Source organism: Podarcis raffonei, chromosome 1, assembly GCF_027172205.1.
Source record: "Podarcis raffonei isolate rPodRaf1 chromosome 1, rPodRaf1.pri, whole genome shotgun sequence".
Taxonomy (NCBI): Eukaryota; Metazoa; Chordata; class Lepidosauria; order Squamata; family Lacertidae; genus Podarcis; species Podarcis raffonei.
Window position 1 is genome coordinate 12942948 of NC_070602.1, and position 26073 is coordinate 12969020.

General features: G+C 45.0%; 1 protein-coding gene across 1 annotated transcript; it reads left to right on the plus strand.

The window, feature by feature from the left end:
• The first annotated feature begins 14440 nt into the window (after nt 1-14440).
• Nucleotides 14441-25491, plus strand: TMEM179 (transmembrane protein 179). Its single transcript, XM_053361247.1, has 4 exons — nt 14441-14898; nt 21073-21210; nt 24302-24380; nt 25244-25491. The coding sequence occupies exons 1-4, from the start codon at nt 14597-14599 to the stop codon at nt 25421-25423; spliced, it is 699 nt and encodes a 232-aa protein (XP_053217222.1). The 5' UTR covers nt 14441-14596; the 3' UTR covers nt 25424-25491.
• Nucleotides 25492-26073: the final 582 nt, after the last annotated feature.

A 26073-nucleotide genomic window follows, 5' to 3' on the forward strand; every position in this document is an offset into this window, starting at 1 on the left:
CTTCTGTTCTTAGGATCAAACATGGAGCATAATGCATGCAAAGCATGCCATTTATCGCTGAGCTGTGCCCGGCTTCAGCTTCACCTTAAAAATGTCACCCCAAGTTGCAGCTGGAAACACTGGCACTGCACTGTAGTGCTGAACATCAGTCCAGTGTAAAAATACACAAAATTACTCCAAATTGTTGAGATGATGATGATGATGTCTGCAACCATATTGACTTGCGTCCTTTGGCAGGAGGGAGGCTCAGTTTAAATTTCACAAGGTGGCCGTGTCTCCTCTTTCTATTAATGTGTCTTTTTACATTTTTAAGTCAGAGCCGTTGCTTCCAGCATAAAAGCTATGAAGATCAGCTCAGTGTTAATAATTGCCAGGGGAGGGGGAAAAAATGCATGAAGAGGCTGTTTCTCACATCGGACTTCTCACCCTGCATGACAAATGCTAGCCTGGGCAGATTAAAAATCAATGCGCAGCACAATATGTCATACATAAAAGCAAGTACATGCAGTTAATTGGCAGGTCATCCATTAGTTGCTATTAGTGTGGTTGTCTATGGCTGTAGTACAGAAAACCATTGAGATAGGGAAGGAGACAGATTATTGGCTGGCGTAAATCAACAGAGATCTATCGAGCCCAATTGAGTCCCAAGGATTTAGGGCATTTTCACACCAGCATCTGTTTGCATGAGTTGCTCTGTTATGTACTGCTAGTACCTGGCATGGCTGACATCGAACACCATGTTGTCCCTGATTTGCAGCTTTTTTCTCTTTGTAACAAATTTGAAGTTCTTGAAACAGGGATTCAGGAACCGACTCTGGAACATACAGTAGATGGACCAATGTCATACACATGGTGTTAGAGATTTTTTGGGTATGTGTGGATCCTCCTGAACCCTAGAGATTAATAAATGCTATGATTTTGATTATGAGGACTGTGAAGGGAGAAATATAAGCTGCAGAGAGCCAGTGTGGTGTAATGGTTAAGAGCAGTGGACTTGTAATCTGGTGAACCGGGTTCGCTTCCCCACTCCTCCACATGCAGCTGCTGGGTGACCTTGGGCCAGTCACACTTCTCTCTGAAGTCTCTCAGCCTCACACACCTCACAGAGTGTTGTGGGGGAGGAAGGGAAAGGAGATTGTTGGCCGCCTTGAGACTCCTCAGGGTAGTGATAAAGCAGGATATCAAAACCAAACTCCTCTTCTTCTACCTGGGTTGGCTTAGGCAAAGCAACTTGGATGACCTATGGCTATCAAAAGAACAAAAGAGGGCCATTAACAATACAATAGAACTCTTCTCCCTTCACCATGAGGTGTGAACAGAGACAGGGGTTTAAATAATAATAATAATAATAATAATAATAATAATAATAATAATAATAATAATAATATATTAATACCCCTGGGTTTCCCCAGCCACCCTGGGCGGCTCCCAACAGAACATTAAAAAACGATTAAAAAAATCAAACATCACAAATTTCACTAAACAGGGTTGCCTTCAAATGTCTTCTAAAAGTCATATAGTTGTTTATTTCCTTGACATCTGATGGGAGGGCGTTCCACAGGGCAGGTGCCACTACCGAGAAGGCCCTTTGCCTGGTTCCCTGCAACTTCGCTTCTTGCAGTGAGGGAACCGCCAGAAGGCCCTTGGAGCTGGACCTCAGTGTCTGGGCTGAACGATGGAGGTGGAGACACTCCTTCAGGTTTAAAAGGTTGCCAGGGCAACTGTGTGCTTGAGGTGACAGGAAAAGGGAGGCTGAGAACAAGGGTTGCTGGGAAGAAGATGCAGGAAGAGGGGCTGAGATCCATTGGGAGGAGGCTGGCAACAGGGCTGGTGGCAGAGATGCCTTGGGCTCTAGGGTTGCTCGGCTTTGGGGTACAAGCCCCTCTTGAAATGACCATGCAGTAGGATCTGGAGTCCCTCCATGCAGACTGAAGGTGTAGATAGGTGAACAAACCATATTTCTTAAAGCCACAAAGGTCTCCACCGTGTCTTCAGTTCTCCAAAGGACAAAGGAGCACAGTCCCTATGTAAGTGCCTGGAACCCCATGGTCTCTTGCCACCACTTTTGTAACAATGTATGTGACACTCATATATTTCTCCTTGCAGGAAGCAATGAATGAAGGCCAGGAAGCAGAATCCTGACAGGACAGAGGTATTGTGGATTAGGAAGGTGGCCTTTTCTAGACAGGGCTGCTCTCCTGAAGAATCAGGTCTATCATCTGGGAGTACTGCTGGATTCAGGAGCACCGAGTGCCTCCCTGCTCCCTCCTCTGGTTCATCAGGTATGGCTGTTCCTGGACAGAGATAGCCTAGCCACAGCTAGATTCCTGCAACTCACTCTGCATGGGGTTGCCATTCAGAATAGTCCAGACACAGGCATGGCCACACTTGGCCCTCCAGCTGTTTTGGGACTACAATTCCCATCATCCCTGACAACTGGTCCTGTTAGCTAGGGATGATGGGAGTTGTAGTCCCAAAACAGCTGGAGGGCCAAGTTTGGCCATGCCTGGGACTCCAGAGGCTGCAGCTGGCACAAAATGCAGCAACCAGAACATTTATGATGGCATTTGCACAAGGCCATACAATGCTGATCATCAAATAGCTGTGATTCCTGTATTGCAGAAGGTTGGACTAGATCAGTGTTCCCCAACCTTGGGCCTCCAGCTGTTTTTGGACTACAATTCCCATCATCCTTGACCACTGGTCTTGCTAGCGAGGGATGGTGGGAGTTGTAGTCCAAAAACAGCTGGAGGCCCAAGGTTGGGGAACACTGGACTAGATGACCCTTTTGGATACCAACTCTACAATTCTGTGCTTCTATGAATAGCTGCACTGGCTGCCTATTTGTCACTGGAACCAATTCAAGGCTCCAGTTTTGAGGATTAGGACGCACTCAGCTGAATTCCAGTCTTGAGCCTGACACCTATTTGATAATCAGCCTTTGTTGTTCACCATGTGTCCCCAACCTCTGTCAACCTGAACCTGAAAGACCCAAAACTTCTGTATCTCTGTGTTCCTTCTTCTTACAGCATCTAAAGCTCCTCTTAGGAGACTGGCCTTGCCTTTGTTCCATCTGCTTGGAAATGTACATTTTCTAATCCTACTGAGCCGCCTTTGCTTCTAACCTCCCCCCGCAACCCGCTCCCTTGGCCTCCCCATTTCCAGTACTGTTTACTAGCTTGTGAAATCTAATGAAATGTCACTGAGTTCATGAATCTTTCTGTCCCAGGCTTGTGAGTTACTACCTGAATTATGGGTCAGTTTCAATCATCTGGGAAAGCTGATCTCTCCGGTTTCTCAAAGGGCTTTGCTTTGTGTTGCTCAAATAACTGGAAAGCTGCTTTAAACAGACAACTGGGAATTCCCCGTCATTCACGCGAAACCCAGGAGTGGAGCAAAGCTGGCAGAGTTACTACTGATGCCAATATTTAACATTTATATAGTGCCAGCAGTGCAAAAATAAATAAATAAAATAAAATAAAGGCTTTGTGCAGGACTCAGAAGTGACATGATCCTTGCTGAGAGGTCTTGCTTTATGGCACACCTTTGGTTTTCATAGAGTTATAGGATTATGGAGTTAGAAGAACTCTTGGAGGTCATCCAGCTCAACCCCATGTTCTAATAATAATAATAATAATAATAATAATAATAATAATAATAATAATTGTCAGGGGCTCAGGAGCAGAAGCACAGGGGAGAGAGGAAATGGAGAGCGAAGGAGAGGAATCTGAGGGGAGCGTAGGGGAGTATGACAGTGACCCGAGAGATTCCATGAGCTTCTCCAGCGAATCAGAAGATTCCCAGAAGGGGGCGCCGATGGTGAGGGCAAGGAGAGTCCCAGGGGGGACGCACCAGAAGCAAGGGGCCAGCGGGGACTCCCAAGGCAGCAGCGGGGGATCAGGACCAGCTCCCCCACCAGAGCGCAGTGGGGGGGAAGAGTCACATGTGTCAGGACCAGCCTCTCCTCCAGCGGGGAGAGAAGATGAGTCAGGGCTGACCACGCCCCCATCGGAAAGTGGGGAAACGGAGGGGAGGTCAGGTCCAGCTAGCCTCCCCGAAGGAGGGAGCAGTGACAGCAGTGTAACGGTCAGAAGGAAAGTGGGAGGCTGCGCGCGCGCACCAAGTTCAAATGTGCAGGCGCGCGGGACAGCAGAAAACCCGGATTGGGAGCCAGGTCCTAAAGCCCGAAGGAGGGAGGGGGAAGAGTCAGGGGACTCAGCGTCAGAAGAGTCTAGGAAGGGCGAGACCCCGACGGGCAGGCGGACCCAGAGGAGGAAGGAACAGAGGAAGAGGTGGAGCAAGGCTAGAGTCTTAAACTGGTGTCAGGGGGGAGGAGATTCAGACGGAGCTTCGGCGGTCTAGAGTTTGAGACGTAGGGCTGCGCGCTGCGGCTGTGGAAGTGAAACTGAACTTCAATAAAGACTTTTATACTTAACAACGAAGCAGCGTTGGTCCTTTGTGAGCGGGGACCTAGGGCAGCTCTGACAATAGCAATAATAATAATTTATTTATTTATATCCCGCCCATGTGGCTGGGTTTCCCCAGCCACTCTGGGCAGCTTCCAAAAAAAGATTAAGAATACATTAAAACATCAGTCATTAAAAACTTCCCTAAACAGGGCTGCCTTCAGATGTATTCTAAACATCAGATAGTTGTTAATTTCCTTGACATCTGATGGGAGGGAGTTCCACAGGGCGGGTGCCACTACCAAGAAGGCCCTCTGCCTGGTTCCCTGTAACCTCACTTCTCGCAGTGAAGGAACCGCCAGAAGGCCCCCAGAGCTGGACCTCAGTGTCCAGGCTGAACGATGGGAGTGGAGACGTTCCTTCAGGTATACTGGGCTGAGGCCGTTTAGGGCTTTAAAGGTCAGCACCAACACTTTGAATTTGCTCGGAAATGTACTGGGAGCCAATGTAGATATTTCAAGGTTGGTGTTATGTGGTTATGTGAAAGAATCTTGCAAGTACAGCACCCTGTCTCAGTCCTCTTTAATCCCTCCACTATAGGAGAAGCTCTGACTTTCCAAGGGCTCCTCCAGGTCACCTGTTTATTGATCATTCATCCTGATTTGCTTGCACAAAGCTTAAGTGGGAGTAAAATGATATCTCGTCCTTTATTGTATGTTTGCTGTTATTTGTTTGCAAAGAGGGGCCATAGCTCAGTGGGGGAACATCTGCTTTGTGTGTAGAAGGTCCTGGGTTTAATCTCCAGCAACTCCTGTGTACTTACATTTCCTGGATTATACGACAAGGAGCATTCATTCTGATTGCTTGTGCAGTGGTTATATGCCTCCCTCTTAATCAGTTGTTTATGCCACACTTTTTTGGGGGGGGGCATTTTCCTTCCTTCCTTCCTTCCTTCCTTCCTTCCTTCCTTCCTTCCTTTCTTTCTTTCTTTCTTTGGATTTCTTGTGCCGAGAGAGCTTTGATTCATGCTCATTTTGCAAATTTAAATTTCCAGTACACAATCGAATCCCTCCGGCAAAACATTGATAAGGGTTAAGACCGAGCTGAAAATTATTATTATTATTATTATTATTATTATTATTATTATTATTATTACTACTACTACTACTACTACTACTACTACTACTACAGTTGCCTCCTTGACCACCATCTCAAGGTGATTTACACATAAGAGCATTACAAACAGTCAATAGCACAAAAGCAACAAATACATTTAAAACAAGACTAAAACGCTAATGAGTGGACATGGTAAAGATCCAGCTGGGAAAAACAAAAATGTCTTCAGCTGTTTCCAAAAAGGGCAGATAGTGCACACCTGCCTGAATTGGGAGACCCCTGGTTCAAATCTCCCCTTTGCTAATGAAGTCAGTTTGTGATCTTAAGGCTCACCCAGATTTGCTTTTGTGCTGCATTTCATGGCACAGGTCCATGCTGTAAAGCTCCCTGTCCAAGCACTCTTTTTTGTGTTTTAGACATCTCCTTGCCAACAGAGGTCCATATAGTTCAAGCTATGGTTTTCCCAGTAGTGATGTATGGAAGTGAGAGCTGGACCATAAAGAAGGCTGATCGCCGAAGAGTTGATGCTTTTGAATTATGGTGCTGGAGGAGACTCTTGAGAGTCTCATGGACTGCAAGAAGATCAAACCTATCCATTCTGAAGGAAATCAGCCCTGAGTGCTCACTGGAAGGACAGATCCTGAAGCTGAGGCTCCATTACTTTGGCCACCTCATGAGAAGAGAAGACTCCCTGGAAAAGACCCTGATGTTGGGAAAGATGGAGGGCACAAGGAGAAGGGGACGACAGAGGACGAGATGGTTGGATAGTGTTCTCGAACCTACGAACATGAGTTTGACCAAACTGTGGGAGGCAGTGGAAGACAGGAGTGCCTGGCGTGCTCTGGTCCATGGGGTCACGAAGAGTCGGACACGACTAAACGACTAAACAACAACAACAATTGCTCCAGTGCTTTCCCTAGGAAAACCTGCTCTTTATTGCTGAATCAGAGCAATTGGCGATCCACAGAAAACCTGAACTGCCATTTGTTCCAATTCAGCATTAAAGAGTGAGTATTCCTGGAGAAAGCAGCTGGGGGGCGGGGATGCTTGGACCTGTGTCTTGAAAGTGTGGGGGGAAAGGTAAGTGTGGACGAGCCCTTATATAAGCTCCCCCTCACTCTCCCCTTCCTTCCCCAAAGTATTGGTAGAGAGGAGTTTGTGGGGAAAGGCTAAAACCAACAGTTGACAGCATTTCTGGTAGCAGAATGGTGCCCTTAAGCATTCCTGCTTTGTTTGAGGAATGATAGATACAGCAGACATGGCAATATATACAGTAGACAAGGCAGCCACTTGAGGAATTTATCTACCGGCTGTGTGCGCGCCTGTATAAGGGATTTCACATAAGCCAAATATTTTTTCCCCTCTCCCTGAATGGCAAAGCTACTATTTGTTTTCGCTCTGGTTTTACGCCTTCTAATTGTGACAGCAATACATCAGAGGAGTTCTGTTTGCTTACAATTATTTAGAATCCCAGGACTCGGCAGGCATATCTGTATCTGTTTGAATAAATTAGGGAATCATCTTTTGACATCAAGGCATTTGGAATAGACGGTAGCGTTTTGGGGAGGCTGGGGTGGGCGGGGGTGGGGGGCAGGGAATGGGTTAGAGCAACCATCTATCCTGGGGAAACTATGCTCTTGAAACAAAATTGATGGCTGATTAATCAGCAAATTTCCTCCTAATAAAACATGTCTTAATGAGCTCTTTGGAGGAGAAGGAATCTATCATTTTGTTGTACAACAATCAACTGGAGAGCCTTGCTTATGTCAGACAGAATAATTAATGGCCTGAGAGGGATCAGGAAGCAACAGCTAGAAATGTGCTCGCCCATCAGTCATTCTGTGCAAAAAAACGGGAGATACAGTTTTGCTTGCCCTGTGGGGGATTTGGGAGAGGTGGGGAGACAGAGATACGAGGGGAGAGGGAATAACTTCAAAGCCTGCATATCATGCCTATCAAGATTTATCTGTGTTGTTTGCTGCTCATCCTATAAGTCAGGAATGGTTGGAGTTGTTTTTTTTACACTTGGGGGCTACTCCAGGTTCCTGATAGCCGTCCCAAGAATGGAGGGATAGCTTGCCATATACACTGAAGCTGCCAAAAGCAACTGAAATATATGAGAAGGCTGAGATCTTCTTCTTGACCTTTTCTCATGGAAAGAATGGAGGCAGAGAGTCCTGTAGAAGACTCCAAGAATCTGGGCTGCTTGCAGCAGTGGGTTTAGTAGGGCCAGTATTGGGTGGGTGGGGTATTGGAGTTACCAATTTGTTGCTTCCCTGCACCCCACAACAAAGTTGATTTTCTTAGGTTGCCTCATCGTAGTGCCAGCCCTGGTTCCATGATAGAAGGTTCCACGGTAGAACCATGGTAGGATATAAATGCACTAATTAAAATAGATATTGGTACTGATACCTGCGGGTATAAGACGGTATGCAAATAATAATAATAATAATAATAATAATAATAATAATAATAATAATATGCCATTGTGTGTCCACTACCAAACCTAGTCCAATGCTACATACCATTTCATGTTGTGCATTAAAAGCAGTCAGATACCAAGCACCATTTCATGTCAGTTTAAAAAATACTTAATATCATGTTTATGCCAAGGGGCAAGCTCTCTGTTGTAATTCACATTTTTATTTTTAAGCTGCCTTTAGGTCGATTGTCTCATGGAAAGGTAGGAGATAAGTGTTCAAAAGGTGAACACATTGTAAATACTGACATCAAATCGTTGGCAGGTCTGTAATCATTATTTGAATAATCCGTGACTATCTGAAGGATAAAAAGGTAAAGGTACCCCTGCCCGTACGGGCCAGTCTTGCCAGACTCTAGGGTTGTGCGCTCATCTCACTCTATAGGCCGGGAGCCAGCGCTGTCCGGAGACACTTCCGGGTCACGTGACTATCTGAAGGATAGTCAACAGCAAAATGCACACAGGACAGTTTGGGGGCATTGGAGATGAACAGTGTGAGGAACCTCCCTCAGCATGGTATTGTACTTTGTCAAGATTACTACAAAATATTGCAAGCATTCTACTGATTTCCCCAAATTGCAACTGTTTTCCTGCCTGCTCCTGTCATCTTTGACACAAAGTACAGTTTTATTAGAGCTGAAAAGGTTACAGCAAAAGGTGAACGCCAGACGCTGCACAGCCTCATCACAAGAGAAGCTTGTGTCAGCAGGACTGCAGAATATACGATACCATCTCGGGGAGCAGAAACAGTCGAAATGAAATAAAAGCAAAAGCCTTCTCAGTCTCTATTGCCTGAGTGTGGGCAATCTCATTGAGCTTAGCGGCGTGGCAGAAAAGGTCAGCCTGGCCAGAACGGGAAAAAACAGCCTCCTGGGAGAACAAGGAATATTCTCTTGCACGAGATCTCTTGACCCCTGTCTTTATAGGAGAAAGAAAAGTGCTTTAAAATAATGTTGTAGCTGCCAGCACTAGGGCTGGTGGCCAAATGCACAGAGTGGAGGGGATTTTTGGTGCATATTGCGCAAGGGAGAGAAAAGTTGCAATTGCTGAAATTCCCCTTTTAACTGCCTTCCGAATGAAGGTATAGGAACACGGCCGGTTGCTCCTCGTCACCAGATGGGAAGGTTTTGATGAACAGGGCCATTTTTGTGGACCTGTGGCTAGGGAGCACTGGGGGCGGGGCAGGGCGGGGGGAGGTAAGTGTGGCTAAGCCCCGAGTCAGACCACGGGTCTACCAAGCTTGGCATTGTCTACAATGACTTGCAGTGACTCCTCCAGGTTTCAGAGGAGGTCTCTCCAAAGCTTACCTAGAGATGTAGGCAATTGATGCTGGGAATGTATGCATGGCTCTTCCCTTGTTAGTAGCCATGTTAGTTATGTTCTGCCTCCACTATTGGGGGCAGTATGACTCTGGATATCAGTTACAGAGTGCTGTTGCACTCGTGACAAGCTTGCAGGCTTCCCACAGACAATGTGAAGATGCTGGTCTATGTGGGCCATTGGCCTGATCCAGCAGGTTGTTCTTAAAGCTGTATTTGTTGGGCAAGGCTCATGGAAAGCACCATCACCTGGTGATGGCAGAGTCTGTTTTTCCTCTTTCTGCCACCCCATTTACTTTTATTCTTTCATTCTCTCTCTCTCTCTCTCTCTCTCTCTCTCTCTCTCTCTCTCTCCCCTCCTAACCAACCATTTGAAATCAAAGTCTACTTTACATCTACCAAAAGAGGAATGTTTGCTTAGGAAAGCTTTAGGCACGATGCTGGCCACAAGCAAAACTCTTTGTTATGTCATGATTCCACAGGGTTTCTTTCTTCTTCTTTTTTTATAAAATATTTATTAAAGTTTTACAAAATGAAAAAAGAAAAAGAAAAATACAAATAAAAAACAGTTCCATCTTTCCATTACATTCTTTCATTCACTTAATTTCTGGACCTCCTCTAACCTCCCTTTTTGTATTCCAGTTTAATTTGTCAGTTCAGCAAATCCTTCCCCTCTTTGCTTATCCTAATCTTTAATCTTAAAATAATGTAATATTGGATTTTTACTTATTAATAGTCCATTTTTTCATACTCCTTATAGCATTATAGCTAAAAACCACATAACTTTTAATCCAACATCATTCTAACATTCATTAATTTTGCAATATTTCTGTAAATAGTCTTTAAATTTCTTCCAATCTTCTTCCACCAACTCTTCTCCCTGGTCTCGGATTCTGCCGGTCATTTCTGCCAATTCCATATAGTCCATCATCCACAGGGTTTATTTGAAAGGTTCTTATCATATGCATCAACTCATACAAGTAGAGCCACTTTGAGATTTTCTACAATCAAGCGGTATATAAATGTTAATGAAATGCTGCTGCTGCTGCTGCTGCTGATGGTGATGTTCATATTGTGGCTTTAAAACCCCCCACAAAATATTTATAAGTTGCAAAACTGATCAGAGCACAGAGGTGAGAAGAGAGGCTGGTGACATCAAAGTCACTAGCCAATCCATGCTGTGCAGGAGCTGTTTCTACTTCCAGTCCACAGAACCAATTCCTACTGCTTTGGTTCCTGAAAGGGAATAGGTACACCTGAGAACAATATGGCGGGCACCCTTTTACAGTGCAGTAACCCATGTTTTAGGATCATATGTCTGTCTCCTTCCCCAATTCTTTACAGGAAATCAAGTTTGATCTCTGGAGAGGAAATTGGAACGATTGTACTGGTCCTAAGAGGCTTGAGGACCACAGCCTAAGAGTAAAATTCTGCTCCACAACAGCCCATGGCAGAAAAAGTCTCAGCGACATCAACTGAGCCAGGTTTTCATTCTAAATCTCCAGTATCCCCTACAGTCAGCAACAAATTGGGCTTCGTGTCTAGATCGATCCCTATCTTGCTTTTAGAAAATACCTAGGAGACATAAAGCATTAGATTTTAAAGGAAAGAATTTGTCTCCATTTTGCAGGTTTGGTTTCTCTCTCTCTCCCCCCCTTCAACCTTCCAGGTAGTATAAAACCTCTGGGAACCTGATGCAAAGGCAGCTTCCCTCCACATTTCTCCTCACACGTAAAGCCCTGAATTATCAGCAAAATTGCTTTGCCCAGGGCACAATTTTGTGACTTTTTCATTCTCTGAGGAACTGCTGGATGGGCCTTTTCAGAAGTTCAATCAGGTTCTCAGCAGTGGAAATGAAATTGCCCACAACTATTGAGAGTATAGCATGACACCTGTGATAAAACTGCAGCTTCTGGAAACAAAAGTGTCTCTTCTAACAAGGGGAATATTTGCACCTGCAAAGCAATGATTTCTTAAATAATGATTTATCTTTTGGGAGGAGTTATTCCCACTGTGTCTGCAGAAGGCCTGGAAGGGCAGCTGCAGCAGTAGAAAGTTCAGAGAACTGGGGAAAATTGCAGTCATACTCTCATCTGGACTTGGTGAGGAGAAGCTCTCTCCTAAAGAGACATCTGGTGCTTGACAAAACACTTCTACTCTTTGTACGTATGTGTGATTTTCCATCGGACTTCTAAGAACACTGTAAAGCAGGTTTGGGGCAGTTGTGTCTCTACAGATGTTGTTGGACTTCAACCCCCTTCTGCTCCAGCCAGCATGGCCAATGGTCAAGCATATTGGGAGTTATATTCCAGCAACATTTGGAGGGCTGCATGTTCTCCAACCCTGTTGAAAGGCATAGGCCGTGGGATACAACTCCTGGTCTGTGCTGGAGGAAGCAGTCTTCTAGGTCTCCCTGTCCCAAGTTGTGTAGGGCATTCAGTGTTAAGGTTAACAGAACCTTAAACCTGGCTTGGTAGCTGATAAGCAGCCAGTACAGATTGTATTAACATCAGCATCATCATCAGCATCATTAATATAATCACTTTATACAAAAGCAGTGAAGTGAATTCACAAGATAAAATATAAAGAGATAAAAACAACAGAAAATCAGAAAAAGAAGAAAAAGAAAAGCTAAACAATACAATTATATAAATTAATAATGAAAGATGCAGGGGAGGGAGTCATTATGCGGGCAGGATTTCAGTTTCCTTTCTTTAATAGCAGTTCCATGCAGAATTCAAGACCTTGGACAGCGGTCTAAAGAGAGCCAGCTTCCCAGAGGCAATCTGAATGGCTGAGCTGTCCACGGTGCTGATTAATGCAGTCAACCACCTATATTTCTGATTCTGTTTAAAATAGCGAAGCGGGGCTGCGGTTCTTACGTTAGGATTTGCCAAGAATGACTAATTATCTTTCGAAAGCGCTGGAGCCCCTGAGATCTAGCAAGAGGCAGTTCTCCTTCCTTCTGCTTTCTTGTAGAAGCACACAATGCAAAATGCTGGGTGCAGAATACGATAGACCTGTTCTGCTGCTTGGTGTGCCAGGAATTGGTGCGCGCATATCATGTATACACACCTCTCACTGCAGCATGCATGCATGTGTGAACTCACACTGTAGGCTTCTTACCATATATTGCATTTGCACCACATCTGCACGAGACTTTCAAATTGGAATTAGATCCATGTCATGAGCATATCTGATTCTTATAGATTACAAGCACCTTGAACTTAATTCACAATGGTCAACAATCATTTGCAAAAATATAAAATTATGCATAACATGAGGGCAGTGGATAGGGAAATGTTCTTCTCCCCCTCTCATAATGCTAGAAATTGTGGATATCCAATGAAGCTAAGTGTTGGAAGATTCAAGACAGATAAAAACTATGCAGAGCATAGTTAAACTATGGAGCTTGCTCCCACAGGAGGCAGTGATGGATGGCTTTAAAAGAGGATTAGACAAATTCATGGAGGACAAGGCTATCGAAAGGCTATTAGCCATGGTGGCTATGTTCCACCTCCACTGCTGAAGGCAGTATGCCTCTGAATGCCAGTTCCTGGGAACTGCAGGTAAGCAGAGTGCTGTTGCACTCAGGCTCTGCTTGCAGGTTTCCCATAGGCATCTGCTTGGCCACCATGAGTACAGGATGCTGGATGGATTAGATGGGCCAGTGGCCTCTTCTTATGTTCTTATCTCCACATGCTGAAATATAATAATAATAATAATAATAATAATAATAATAATAATAATAATTTATTATTTATACCCCGCCCATCTGGCTCAGTTTCTCCAGCCACTCAGGGCGGCTCCCAATCAAGTGTTAAAAACAATACAGCGTTAAATATTAAAAACTTCCCTGAACAGGGCTGCCTTCAGATGTCTTGTAAGGGAGGGTGTTCCACAGGGCGGGCGCCACTACCGAGAAGGCCCTCTGCCTGGTTCCCTGTAACCTCACTTCTCGCAATGAGGGAACTGCCAGAAGGCCCTCGGTGCTGGATCTCAGTGTGCAGGCTGAACGATGGGGGTGGAGACGCTCCTTCAGGTCTATTGGGCCTTTGAGGCCGTTTAGGGCTTTAAAGGTCAGCACCAACACTTTGAATTGTGCTTGGAAACGTACTGGGAGCCATGAAAACGGGGGATTCATTTGCACCTTCAAATCAAAGAGGGACCAGGAAGCAACTCAAACCTTCTTAAGAGTGGAGGAGCCAGCTTTTGGTCTGGAACAATGCATGGAAGAAATGTGAGCAGTGAAAAGGACCTGAGAAAAGCATTGTTTCTAAAAAGAGAATCCAGCAGCCGCAATTGTGACTTGAAATGTATGCATGACTGTCATTCATTCATTTTTAAGCTGCTCTTAAGTCTAGCTCAGCCTTTCTCAACATTGGGTTGACAGATGTTGGACTACAACTCCCGAAACATACAGGGAAAATAAGAAATCAAGATAACAAATCTTTATAAAAGAATGGAAATTGTTTATTCAATATTTACAAATAAGCTGTAATCAGATACACTGCAGTTTTATAAGAGTATATATTTAAAGTAGATGAATAAATGAGCAAATTAAGTTAATTTGGATATGCAGAAAATATTGAAAATAAATTTAAGGAACCGTAGAAAGAGGGGGGAGGAAGTTGAGTTTTGAAATGTTAAAATGACTGTAAAATTATTGAAATGTATCAAACTGAAAATCATAAAAAGACTATGACTCCCATCATACCTGACCATATATGTAATAGAATTGTAGAGTTGGAAGGGACCAAGAGGGTCATCTGGTCCAACCCCCTGCAGTGCAGGAGTCTTTTGCCCAACAGGGGGCAGGAACCCACAACCCTGAGATCAAGAGTCTCATGTTCTACGGAGTGAGCTAATTGGTTATAAATAAAATAAAATAAAATAAAATAGGACCTACCCACTGTCTCCACACCATGCATCATTCTGTGTGGGCCCATCCCCTGTCCTCTTGCCCTTCCCTGCTTTGCTAACACCTAAACTGAAAGGCATACCCACGCAAGAAGGCAGCTCCACGTGTTCACAAAAGCGGTGCGGGGGTCTAAACCTCCCGACGAGCCCCGCCCCGTCTTGCCCTTGAGCTCCTCTACCTATCCATCCATCCATCCACCCAGCCAGCCAGCCTTGCTGGGTCGGCGCGGGCGGCGCTGGAGGGAGGCGCGCTCGCCATTGCGCATCCTCCTCTCGCTCCTCGGGCTGCTGCCTTCCTCCTCCTCCTCCTCTCTCCTCGGCTGGCGGCGGCAGGCAGGCAGCAAAGGCTGGCGACCATGGCGCTGAGCAACTTCCTCTTCGCGCAGTGCACCTGCTACTTCCTCGCCTTCCTCTTCAGCTTCATCGTGGTGGTGCCGCTGTCGGAGAACAGCAACGACTTCCACGGCCGCTGCCTGCTCTTCACCGAGGGCATGTGGCTCAACGCCAACCTGACGGCCGAGCGGCAGCGCTTCACCGTGCAGGAGTGGGGGCCTGAGTCCGCCTGCCGATTCAGCCTCTTCGCCGGCCTCCTCTCGCTGCTGCTCGCCGCAGTGCAGGCCTGGAGGACGCTCTTCTTCCTCTGCAAAGGCCACGAGGAGTAAGTGGCGGCCGGGGAGGGAGGGAGGGGAGAGAAGGGGGAGGGAGGGAGCTGGCTTAAAAGAGCGGGAGGGGTCCTCGCTCCCGTGGAAACGGAGACTCCCTGTCGCCCACCAGATGCCTTGCGCGCCAGACTCCAGGCGAAAAGGCTCCGTGCGCATTCCTCTAGGCTTGCAGCAGGCTATTCAGTCCGGTTACCCCCTACGCTTGCCTGTTCTGAAATAAAGCCCCTCTGGTCGGCCCCTGTGAGGACAGGATACTGGATTAGATGGGCCTTTCGCCTGATCCTGCAGGGCTCTCTTTCTTAGACTCTGGTTTTGGCTCCCGTTGGGGAAGGGTGCCCAGAACCGCAGCTCAGCATAGGGGGTTGGACTGCACACGCACACAACTACAATTTAAAACATGCACACACTAAAGGAGGATTTAATGCATACCTTTTGGAGTTGCGGAAAATGAATGCCTTTCTGGACAGACCTACTGAATATTATGTGAATATGTACAGGCTGCGATTTCCCAAAATACCCTAAAAGAGCTCCCCTATTGATACTCTATCCTGAAACCATTAATACTGATTTACAGCTGATTGCTACCCCGCTAACCACAGCAAAATTGCACAAAAAATGGGACGACACCCCCCTACCATAACGGTTTGGTTAGGGGAAGCTATCTTAATGATAAAGCTTACATATGAGAGAAACACAATGCTTAATAATAAAAGAGAACAAATTCATTGAGAGGTGGGCATTTTTACATTTCTGGAATGGCAACATAAATTACATTTTTTCCTTTTAATTTAATCAAGGTATTACAGAGTTTTGCTATGCTGTCCTCGCCCCTTTATCTGTAATTTCATTTCCCACTTTATTCCCCTCCCTCCTCTTTTTTAAAATTTCATTTGTTTTCTTCTTATTGCAAGGATGTTTGATGTATAATGGTTTCTGATACATATCGTTACAAAATAAGGGCAATAACATTAAAACAACAACAAGCAAACACATGCACAACTGATGCTGACAGCAGCTGCTTCTGTTTATGGTGCTTCTCATCCCAAGGCAGGTATGGTCCTCCAAAAGTTTTCTGCTACACTGAGTGAATCCCACCTTCTCCTGACTCACCCACCTCCTCTGGGCCCCCCAAAGCCAATTCTGATTCTTTTTTAATCATCTCAGTACCACAACTGGCTCTTCGAGTGGTACCCAACATGGTACCTTCCGAATTTTGGGGGCTACAGCTCCCATCATCCCTGATTGTCAGCCATATTGGTTGGGACTGGTGAGAGCTGGACTCTTACTGCTTCTGGGGGGGCACCAAATTAGCTATCTCTGAGATATTCCATTTCTATGCTTCCTTTGGAAAAGTGGGAGAGTTAGCTATTATTGCTGAGAGCCGGTGTGGAGTAGTGGTTAGAGAGATGGACTAAGACCTGGGAGACCAGGGTTCAAATCCCCACTCGGATCTGAAGGCCACTTGATGACTTTGGGGCAGTCACTGCATCTCAGCCTAACCTACCTCAGAGGATAAAATGTGAAGATAAAATGGAAAGGGGGAGGAGATTTGAACCCTGGTCTTTGGAGAAAAGGTGGGATATACATGTATAATAATAATAAATAGATTATTTATGGTGAGATCTTTTCTCTCCAAATGTCTGCAAGCAACCAGGAGGACCTAAGAGCCCCATTCTCCATTAGGCAAATTTCTATTTTATTAAGATCAATATGGTACCTCCCATCCTCAGTTAGTCCTAAGCAGAATGAAAACCAGAAGATAAAAAGCAGGCAACATGTTCTGTTACAGTGTCTGCAGAGCAGACAGTTCCAGAGGCTTTGGGCAAGTGATCCAAACCACAGGCTTATAATAGAATGTACCATTGATCTCCATGGTGATGTGTGCCTGCAGCACTGGTAATATTTTATACACTGCATTCAGTTGGCTTTCGATATCTCTCTGGGGTGCTGCAATTTAGCTCAAAGTACCACAAGCTATGAAGAGGTCTTTGCCTGTCCATGTGTTCACCTGTGTAAGATGAACTGGTCCAGGCTGCTAGAATGGGCAGGGGGTGGATGATGATGAAGCTTTCCAAAAACTAGATATGGTGAACTGGCTGCCTTCCTGACATTGCTGAACTTTGGCTCTCATCAGCTCCAGCTGCCATGGCCAGTGTTCAGTGATGATAGGCTTTGTTGTTCGATAACATCAGGTGACCCACAAGACTCGTCTTAAACTCACAATAGGCCTGGTGGATGATTTTGTCCATGGGTGTCTAACTAGCAGATCAGAGGGAAGGCTGTCAGAATGGAAAAGTGTGGTTGCCAAATTATGGTGAGCTTCTATGGAACGTAGTTTTGGATTACTGCTTTCTTGCCTGTAATTTGATATGTTGCCATTTTACTCTGCGTTAGACTTTATTCTCTGTCCTGTTTGGGTTTAAGCTCATAAATTAGGTTAGTTTACTTGCATTGCTTTACATAAGTGAGCTTATGATAATTCTTAATAGTTTCTTAGTATGTTTTTTTGGATCGTTACATTTATTACAGTTAGTTTGATATGCTGTGAGTCACGCTTTGCAGAAAAGTAGCTTACAAATAAACTGGTGGTGATTACGATGGCAGGCATCCAGCTTGTAATATTCCGGGGATGATCAAAGTGTTTAAACTAGAAAGCTGTCCTGCAACCTGGATACACAAAGGACCGCTTGAAGCTGTTTAGATTTTAAGATCAACATCAAGAGGCCTTCCCCAAGTCTAGCCACCATCTGAAGAAAGGTGGAGGAAGATAGAACATCTGCAGAACATTCCCAGCTTCTCCAAACTTTCATAATAGGATTTGTTTTCCATATCACTGGCTATCTAGGTTGAAGAACTTGGGTTTTTTGTTTTGTTTTTTTGCCTGGCAAAGAGCAGGCTGTGATAGGGTTAGGGTTACTGGGCCAAGTTCAAGGTGCTTGTTTGGGTGCATATAGTTGTATACAGCTTGAGAGAGAGATACCTGAAAGATTGTCTCACCCCTTCTTTGACCAATTGATCACTGCTCTGCAGGTGAGGGCCTTCTGCAGAGACCATCATATCAGGAGGTCCATTTCCACACTAACTAGGAACCAGGCTTTTAGTGGTGTGGCACCTGCCCTTTGGAATACTGTCCCCATGCATATCAGACAGGTGCAGTCTCTGTTGTCCTTTTGGCACCTGGTCAGCAGACCTTTAAATTGAGATCTCTCCCAGTCTGCATCTGCAGTGGGACATTTTAAAAGTTGTTGCTTACCATCCTTGCCTACTTTGGGAAGAAGGGCAGAATATGCATTTGGTAAATAAATGAATCAATAATAGCCTCTCTCAGTTTTTCCAACATTCAGCTGCATTGAATGGGCCTGAATTCTACTACTATGGTGATGGGAACAACCTCTCCCTACCTTGTACTGGATAAATCCTCCTCTCCTACACTGTGTTCACAGTCTGGGTCCATCTACCCTCCCCTAGGTAAAGGGACCCCTGACCATTAGGTCCAGTCGTGACCGACTCTGGGGTTGTGGCGCTCATCTCGCTTTACTGGCCGAGGAAGCCGGCGTACAGCTTCCGGGTCATGTGGCCAGCATGACTAAGCCGCTTCTTGTGAACCAGAGCAGCTCACGGAAACGCCGTTTACCTTCCCGCTGGAGTGGTACCTATTTATCTACTTGCACTTTGATGTGCTTTCAAACTGCTAGGTTGGCAGGAGCTGGGACCGAGCAATGGGAGCTCACTCCGTCGTGGGGATTCAAATCGCTGACCTACTGATCGGCAAGCCCTAGGCTCTGTGGTTTAACCCACAGTGCCACCCACGTCCCTCCCCTAGTTGCTGCTTATTTGTGAAACAGAAAGCTGCTACACAATACTAAACTCTGACAAACCTCACATGTTATTTAGTGCTGATTTGTTTGCAAGTCAGAGCATGGACAAAGTATAAGCCAGCCTCCCCCAACCTAGTGCTCTTCATGTGGTTTGACTAATACCCCCTATTCAGCCCAGTTGTGGTGGCCTAGGCTAAAAGGAAATGTTTGAGGTCTGCCACCAAAAATACATAGGAGTGGGGAAGGAGATTGCGGGATAGGCCTCTTAAACCCAGATCTGTCAGTATCAATCTGTCAAAAGGCAAAGGAGCCTCGTCTGGATTTTGCTGCCTTGGCACTGAGAAAACTTTTAGCATTCCAGACATATCTGAACTGGTGCTCCGGCACTGTAAACACAGAGTTGCAGGATTCACTCCCACAAGAGGCATCAATTGGTGGCTACCAGTTTGGATGGCTTTGAAAGAGGATTCGACAAATTGATTTATAAAATTATAAAATGATGCATGACATGGAGAAGGTGGCTAGAGAGAAAAAAAAATTATCCCTCTCTCATAGCACTAGAACTTGCAGACATCCGATGAAGCTGAATGCTGGAAGAGTTAGGATAGGTAAAAGAAAGTGCATGAACTATGGAGCTCCCTGCCACAGGAGGCAGTGATGGACACTAACATAAATGACTTTAAAAGAGAATTGCAATAATTCATGGAAGAGAGGGCTGTTGATGTCTGTTGGCCATGATTACCAGATTTTTTTCAATGAATTCGGGGACACTTTTCAACTTCAGTGGATTTTGTATGGGGACTGATGTGTAAATCTGGGGACTGTCCCCGGGAAACGGGGACGTCTGGTAACCTTAGTCTATGTTCTCAGAAGCAGTAATGCTTCTGAATAGCAGTAGCTGGAAATCCCTAGTGGGGCGAATGCTGTTGCACTCAGGACTTGCTTGCACTCAGAAGAAGAAGAAGAAGATTTTGGATTTGATATCCCGCTTTATCACTACCCTAGGGAGTCTCAAAGTGGCTAACAATCTCCTTACCCTTCCTCCCCCACAACAAACACTCTGTGAGGTGAGTGAGGCTGAGAGACTTCAGAGAAGTGTGACTGGCCCAGGGTCACCCAGCAGCTGCATGTGGAGGAGCGGAGACGCGAACCCGGTTCACCAGATTACGAGTCCACCGCTCTTAACCACTACACCACGCTGGCTCTCTCACACTCAGGACTTGCCCAGAAGCACCTGGTCAGCCACTGTGAGATAACAGGAAGCTGCACTAGTCCTAACGTTGCTGTTGTTGTTGTTTAGTCATTTAGTCATGTCCGACTCTTCGTGACCCCATGGACCAGAGCACGCCAGGCACTCCTGTCTTCCACTGTCTCCCGCAGTTTGGTCAAACTCATGCTGGTAGCTTCGAGAACACTGTCCAACCATTTCATCCTCTGTCGTCCCCTTCTCCTTGTGCCCTCCATCTTTCCCAACATCTGGGTCCTTTTCAGGGAGTCTTCTCTTCTCATGAGGTGGCCAAAGTATTGGAGTGTCAGCTTCAGGACCTGTCCTTCCAGTGAGCACTCAGGGCTGATTTCCTTCAGAATGGATAGGTTTGATCTTCTTGCAGTCCATGGGACTCTCAAGAGTCTCCTCCAGCACCATAATTCAAAAGCACCAATTCTTCGGCAATCAGCTTCTTTATGGTCCAGCTCTCACTTCCATACATCACTACTGGGAAAACCATAGCTTTAACTATACGGACCTTTGTTGGCAGGGTGATGTCTCCACTTTTTAAGATGCCACTCTTTTGTTGAAGTGAGGGCCACTTCATTTCTTTTACGGGATTCTTGCCCACAGTAATAGATATGATAGTCATCCGAACTGAATTCGCCCATTCCCGTCCATTTTAGTTCACTGATGCCCAGGATGTCAATATTTATTCTTACCATCTCATTTTTGACCACATCCAACTTACCAAGGTTCATGGTTCTTACATTCCAGGTTCCTATGCAATATTTTTCTTTACAGCACTGGACTTTCCTTTGACTTCCAGGAATATCTGCAGCTGAGCGACCTTCTGGCTTTGGCCCAGCCACTTCATCAGCTCTGAATCTACTTGTACTTGTCCTCCGCTCTTCCTCAGTAGCATGTTGGACGCCTTCCGACCTGAGGGGCTCATCTTCCAGCGTCATAACTTTTATATGCCTGTTGTCTTTGTCCATGGAGTTTTCTTGGCAGGGATACTGGAGTGGCTTGCCGGTTCCTGCTCCGGGTGGATCATGTTTGGTTACTTTGCTTTGGTAAATGTTGCTTACGAGTTATAATTCCCTTTTCTTCTCTCCTCCCCACCTCCCACTTTCCCCTCGCAGCTCTTTCTTTTACGCCTTCCTGAATCTGCTCATCAGCGCTTTTGTGGTTTTCGTCATCTTCATTGCCAGCACGATCGTAAGCGTTGGCTTTAACATGTGGTGCGACGCCATCACCGAAAAAGGAAGCATGCCCAACAGGTGAGTGTGGCAGGGGAGGGTCCTTCCCATTGATGCATGCACTCAGATAGACTGGAGGCAATAAGCGAAGGGCAAGTATGGAAGCAAGGGAAACAGGCAAAAAGAGGTGTGAGGTGGAAATAATCTCCTAATGGTACGATGGGTAGCTACAGCAAGGCCAACGGAAGAAGAAATTGCCCCTTCTTTGGCTTACGTTGTCAGATGCAACACAGGACAGAGATCCAGTGCCTTTAAGAATTATCTAGCAGCATTGCAATGGGAGAAGTTAACTTCCCCCTTTTCTGTGATTTGAGGGGAAGAAAGACTACTGGAGGCCAGTCCTGTATTGAATATGGCAGTTTGGACCTTGAAACTGCAGCACCCTTTGTCAAACAAAGCAAGATATGGAAGGAGGGGAAGGAAGAATGGTTAAGCACTTCTATACCACACGGGAAGTGAAAATTGGGATGTGCAGAGCATTTGATTACTACTATTATATTCCTTGTCCCTCAAAATCCAGGACGTGATGTGTATCCTGAAAGATTTAAGCTAATTTAGGGATGGGGAACCTCAGGCAAGGGGATCCTAGGCTTCTCTATGTGGGCCTTGGAACTGTCCTCAGACCACACCACTCCATAGCCATGTCCCCCCCTCACCCAGCCCTTCTCTCCACTCTCCTTGAGTGGTTTTGCCTGGCTAGAATGTGCTGTTGAACCCCAATAGCGCTTTTTGCTGGAGGATAGAGAGGGATGGTGGAGGTGAGGGAGGGACCCGTGAGTGTGCTTAAAAAGTAGCCTACGAAGGTGAATTTCACACTTCTTACTCCACCCACTTTCCCCTCTGGCCCCGCCCATCACAGACCCATGACTCCCAGAAGTTTGCACAGAATGGCATGTGACCCCCAAATTGAAGAAAGGTTCTTCGCCCCTGAGCTAGTACTAGCCTATCTAAAAATCTGAAAGATATGCACCTATCCTATTCTGGATAAATGAAAATGGGACGTAATTTGCTTCATAGTAAAGGGCAGTAATCCACATTAACATGGTTGGGTGGGGAATATGCTGTTGTTCCTTTACACAACTGAATTAGCTTGGCAAGGGATGGGGGTGGGGGTTGATTTTCAGAAGCAACTAGGAATGTGCATCTAAAAAGCTGCCAGGCTGCAATTTAAATTTATTACTGTTGTAGAGTATTGAAGCCCAGCAATATTGCACAATTGAGAAATTATCCAGCGTATTGAACCACTCTGCGCGTTTGGTACTAGAAATATTTTTATTGAGAGTCTAAATTTCTTTCCCTTCGTGTTTTTTTATTTTTATAAAAAAAAATATCCACTGGCTCATAAAGTAGAAGATAAAATGGTGACATTTTATGTCATATGATACAGATAAACTGCATTGCTAAAGCATTTACTTTGTTTCACCTTGTCATATGTTGTAAAATGCCATTAGTGAATGTTCTGTTTAGGGCTGCAACGGTTATTCGAATATTCCGTTAAAAGGGGAGGTTTTTTTTGAAAACAAAAAAATCTCTGGACTAATAGAATATTCGGATAAGCATCCAAGATGGCTGACAACACTGGAAAGGAAGGAGAGAAAAAGAGAGACAGAGAGAGAGACAGAGAAAGAAAGAGAAGAGGCCTTCTGAAACATCAGAATTGTTCACAGCACCAAGTAGAAATCCAAGTTACCTGTAAACAAACCAACCCAAAACCACCCATAGGCAGACTCTATCTGACCAACTCTTTGCTCTGGAGCATCTGAAACAAACAAAACAAAAACCACACACACACGCAAACACCCCTTTCTTCTGAAGTCTTCTCTGGTGATGTCAAAAGGTAATGGAGGCTCATAACTCAAGTTTCATTGTGGGGTGATGCCAAAGTGGGGATTGTCTGTGTGGGTGGTTGAGTTGGTGGGGCAAAATAAAAGAGCTTAAGGCTTTTCAAATGCTGGTTTTAGGTAAGCTGGAGGACTTCCCCTGCACATTTTTGCTTCATTTGCATTGCATGCTTTTTTGTTTCTCATCCCCAGTAGTCATTGTCAGTCTGGGGGACACACCACCAGTGTTTCTCTCTCTGTGTGTGTTTTTTTAATGTACGGTGCTTATGGGTCTAAAGGTCTCCTCCAGTTTGGCATGATGATTCTTGAACTCAAGGATAGTTCGTAAACTCTGTGTTGGGATACCATCAGACAAGATGGTGGACTCAACCTTTCTAAACTGCACTGTAACCCAATTTTGCATGATGGTTCCTGAAATCAAGAAGCCGATCGCCACCAAATTTGGCCTGATGGTTCATGAGATCAAGGAGGAGGTACGAAGTAGGTTAGGCTGAGAGAACATTTACGGGCCCAAGTTCACTTCATGAGCTTCATGGTTGAGCAGGAATTTGAACCTGATTCTCCCAAGTCATAGTCAAAGCTCTAACCACTACACCACACTGGCCAGAGGTCAATTCAGTCTGATGCAAGAAGGTTCTTCTTACATTCTTATGCCGAGGCTTGTATGTTGTGCTAATTGTGGCTGTAAACTCCCTTGTGTATCCATTTCACAATTATTGTGCAATTGCCAAAATGCATGCTGGTCTCCTATTATTATTATTATTATTATTATTATTATTATTATTATTATTATTTTACGATTTCATTGAAAGGTCCTGCCAGATTAGAGACCCAATTTAGTTTCAGAATGCAGATACGGATGAAACATTCATACAGCTTCTCTCTCTTAATCTGCAGGAAATTGATCAAAGTGGGAACAGTTGGCAAAGTATTTGAAGGGACGTTGACATTTTGGCCTTTGCTCCATTATTTCTGGTTGAGATCAAACTGCAATAAACTCTGACTGGTTCAGTGGCATGCGCTGAGAGACAGAGGCTGCAATATGAAAGTTTATCTGTGTTTCAAGGATAGCAGGATGATTGTTTTATAATGAAGATGTTGTCATCCAGTTGTTATATATGGCAGTGGGCTATTGCTTCTTGGGAATGGAGCTTTATTGGACAGGATTTAGAGGTCTGTTTCAGCTGGAGCTCAGAAAAGGTCATTTGGAATTGCTGAAATGATTTTCATTTCTTCCCCTCCCCCTCATCCAAAATGTCTTCTCCCTCTAGCTGTGAAGAATTACAGGATATAGATCTTGAGCTGAATTTAGAAAACTCAGCATTCTATGACCAGTTTGCCATCACACAGGTAAGTCAAGTGATCTCCCCCAAAGTCTCTTTGTTTGTCCATAGAGCTGATAAATTGCAGCTCCGGAAAGGAATACTGATTATTGGCTGTAATAAAGAGATTGATTAATTGACAGATCGATCTCTGGGAAGGTTCTCAGTGTCATCTTGTCTTCTCTGGGAATCAAAAGTAGCATGCCTGATGAGGATGGGGTAGAAATTCAATTCAGTGTGCATTTAAAGGAGGATTTATCAAAATTCCACTTTCTGGGGCAACGTGAGAAGCAAAAGATGGTCAGCCTTAAGATAAATTTGCATTGATCTGAACTTTGCAGATCTGAACTTTGAAACCAGCCATTGTTTTCAAAAATGCATGTATTAGGAGAAAGGTCACCCAGTGAGCTTCATTGAATTTTGAATTCTGCCCGTCCAGGTCCAACACTCTAGCCACTACACCACACTACCTCTCAGTTGGAGTTGGAGTCAAATACCACCTGGAAGGCACCATGTTAGCCACCTCTGTATAATTCAGTCAAAAACTTCCCTGTATAAACAGACTTGCATGTACAGTGGTACCTTGGTTTACGAACTTAACCCGTTCTTAAACCAAAGCGTTCTTAAACCAAGGCGTGCTTTCCCATAGTAGTGGGGGACTCAATTTACAAATGGAACAAACTCAAAAGGAAGTGAAACATGTTCTTATTCCAAGGCAAAGTTCCCACACCAAAACACCTACTTCTGGGTTTGCAGCGTTCTTAATCCAAGTTGTTCATAAACTAAGCTGTTCTTAAACCAAGGTAGCACTGTAAATAAATTGGTATTAGGAATTGCTTCACCTTGTTTCTCTCTCTCTCTCTCTCTCTCTCTCTCTCTCTCTCTCTCTAGTTTGGCCTTTGGGCTGCCTGGCTCACTTGGCTCGGAATTACCATTTTGGCCTTTTTGAAAGTTTACCATAACTACCGGCAGGAGGACCTTGTGGAAAGCCTGATTCATGAGAAGGAGCTCTTGCTAGGAAGATCCTCATCACGAACTTCTTTCCAGGAGGAGAAAAGTGGCATGATCTAATGGGCAGACAAGCCAGTCTACCTAGCAGGTTGTAGGGGTTTTAAAAAAAATAAAAATAATTATAATAATTTGGCAGTTTTAGGTGGAGTTCAAGAAAATGGTACTGGTTTTAAGAAAGGAAAGTGAATCTGGATCCCGTTAAGGAGATGGTGTCTGTATGTAGATGCATCCCCATTAGCACTGACACATAGGACTGGTTCACACAGGCATGTCCATCACTCTCTTATCAGCTGGCCTTGAGGAATCTCAGCCAAATGTACAAACTCACTTGAAAAGAATTGGGTTATATTGAAGGTCCATCCCTGGGGTTTCATTTATGATGGCCCATTCACACACATGCAAACCATCCTTTGATGCTGCAGTTGCCATGTGATGGCTATGCCTGCATGAACCAATCTGTAGACAGCAAGCTGTGTGCCACTACTTTGAAATAGATTTTCTTTCTTGGCTGTCATGTTCCTTCTCCAGATGTTTGACGAGATAAGCCTGAGTCATATACTCCTCCGCTCCATCACAAATATAATGTCATGCATGATGCAGGCACTCAACGCTGATGTCCAGTTACGCTGGATGCCCAGTTATTCTTCCCCCTCAAAGAGGAGGAATGAGGGTGAGAATTATCCAAACTGAGCGCCCATGGGATCGGGGAA

Excerpts from the sequence above, each read along its gene's own strand:
- TMEM179 (XM_053361247.1), top strand. The coding sequence starts at position 14,597 with ATGGCGCTGAGCAACTTCCTCTTCGCGCAGTGCACCTGCTACTTCCTC. Across the intron at positions 21,211-24,301 it reads AAAGGAAGCATGCCCAACAG|CTGTGAAGAATTACAGGATA; the intron begins GTGAGTGTGGCA and ends TTCTCCCTCTAG. Across the intron at positions 24,381-25,243 it reads ACCAGTTTGCCATCACACAG|TTTGGCCTTTGGGCTGCCTG; the intron begins GTAAGTCAAGTG and ends CTCTCTCTCTAG.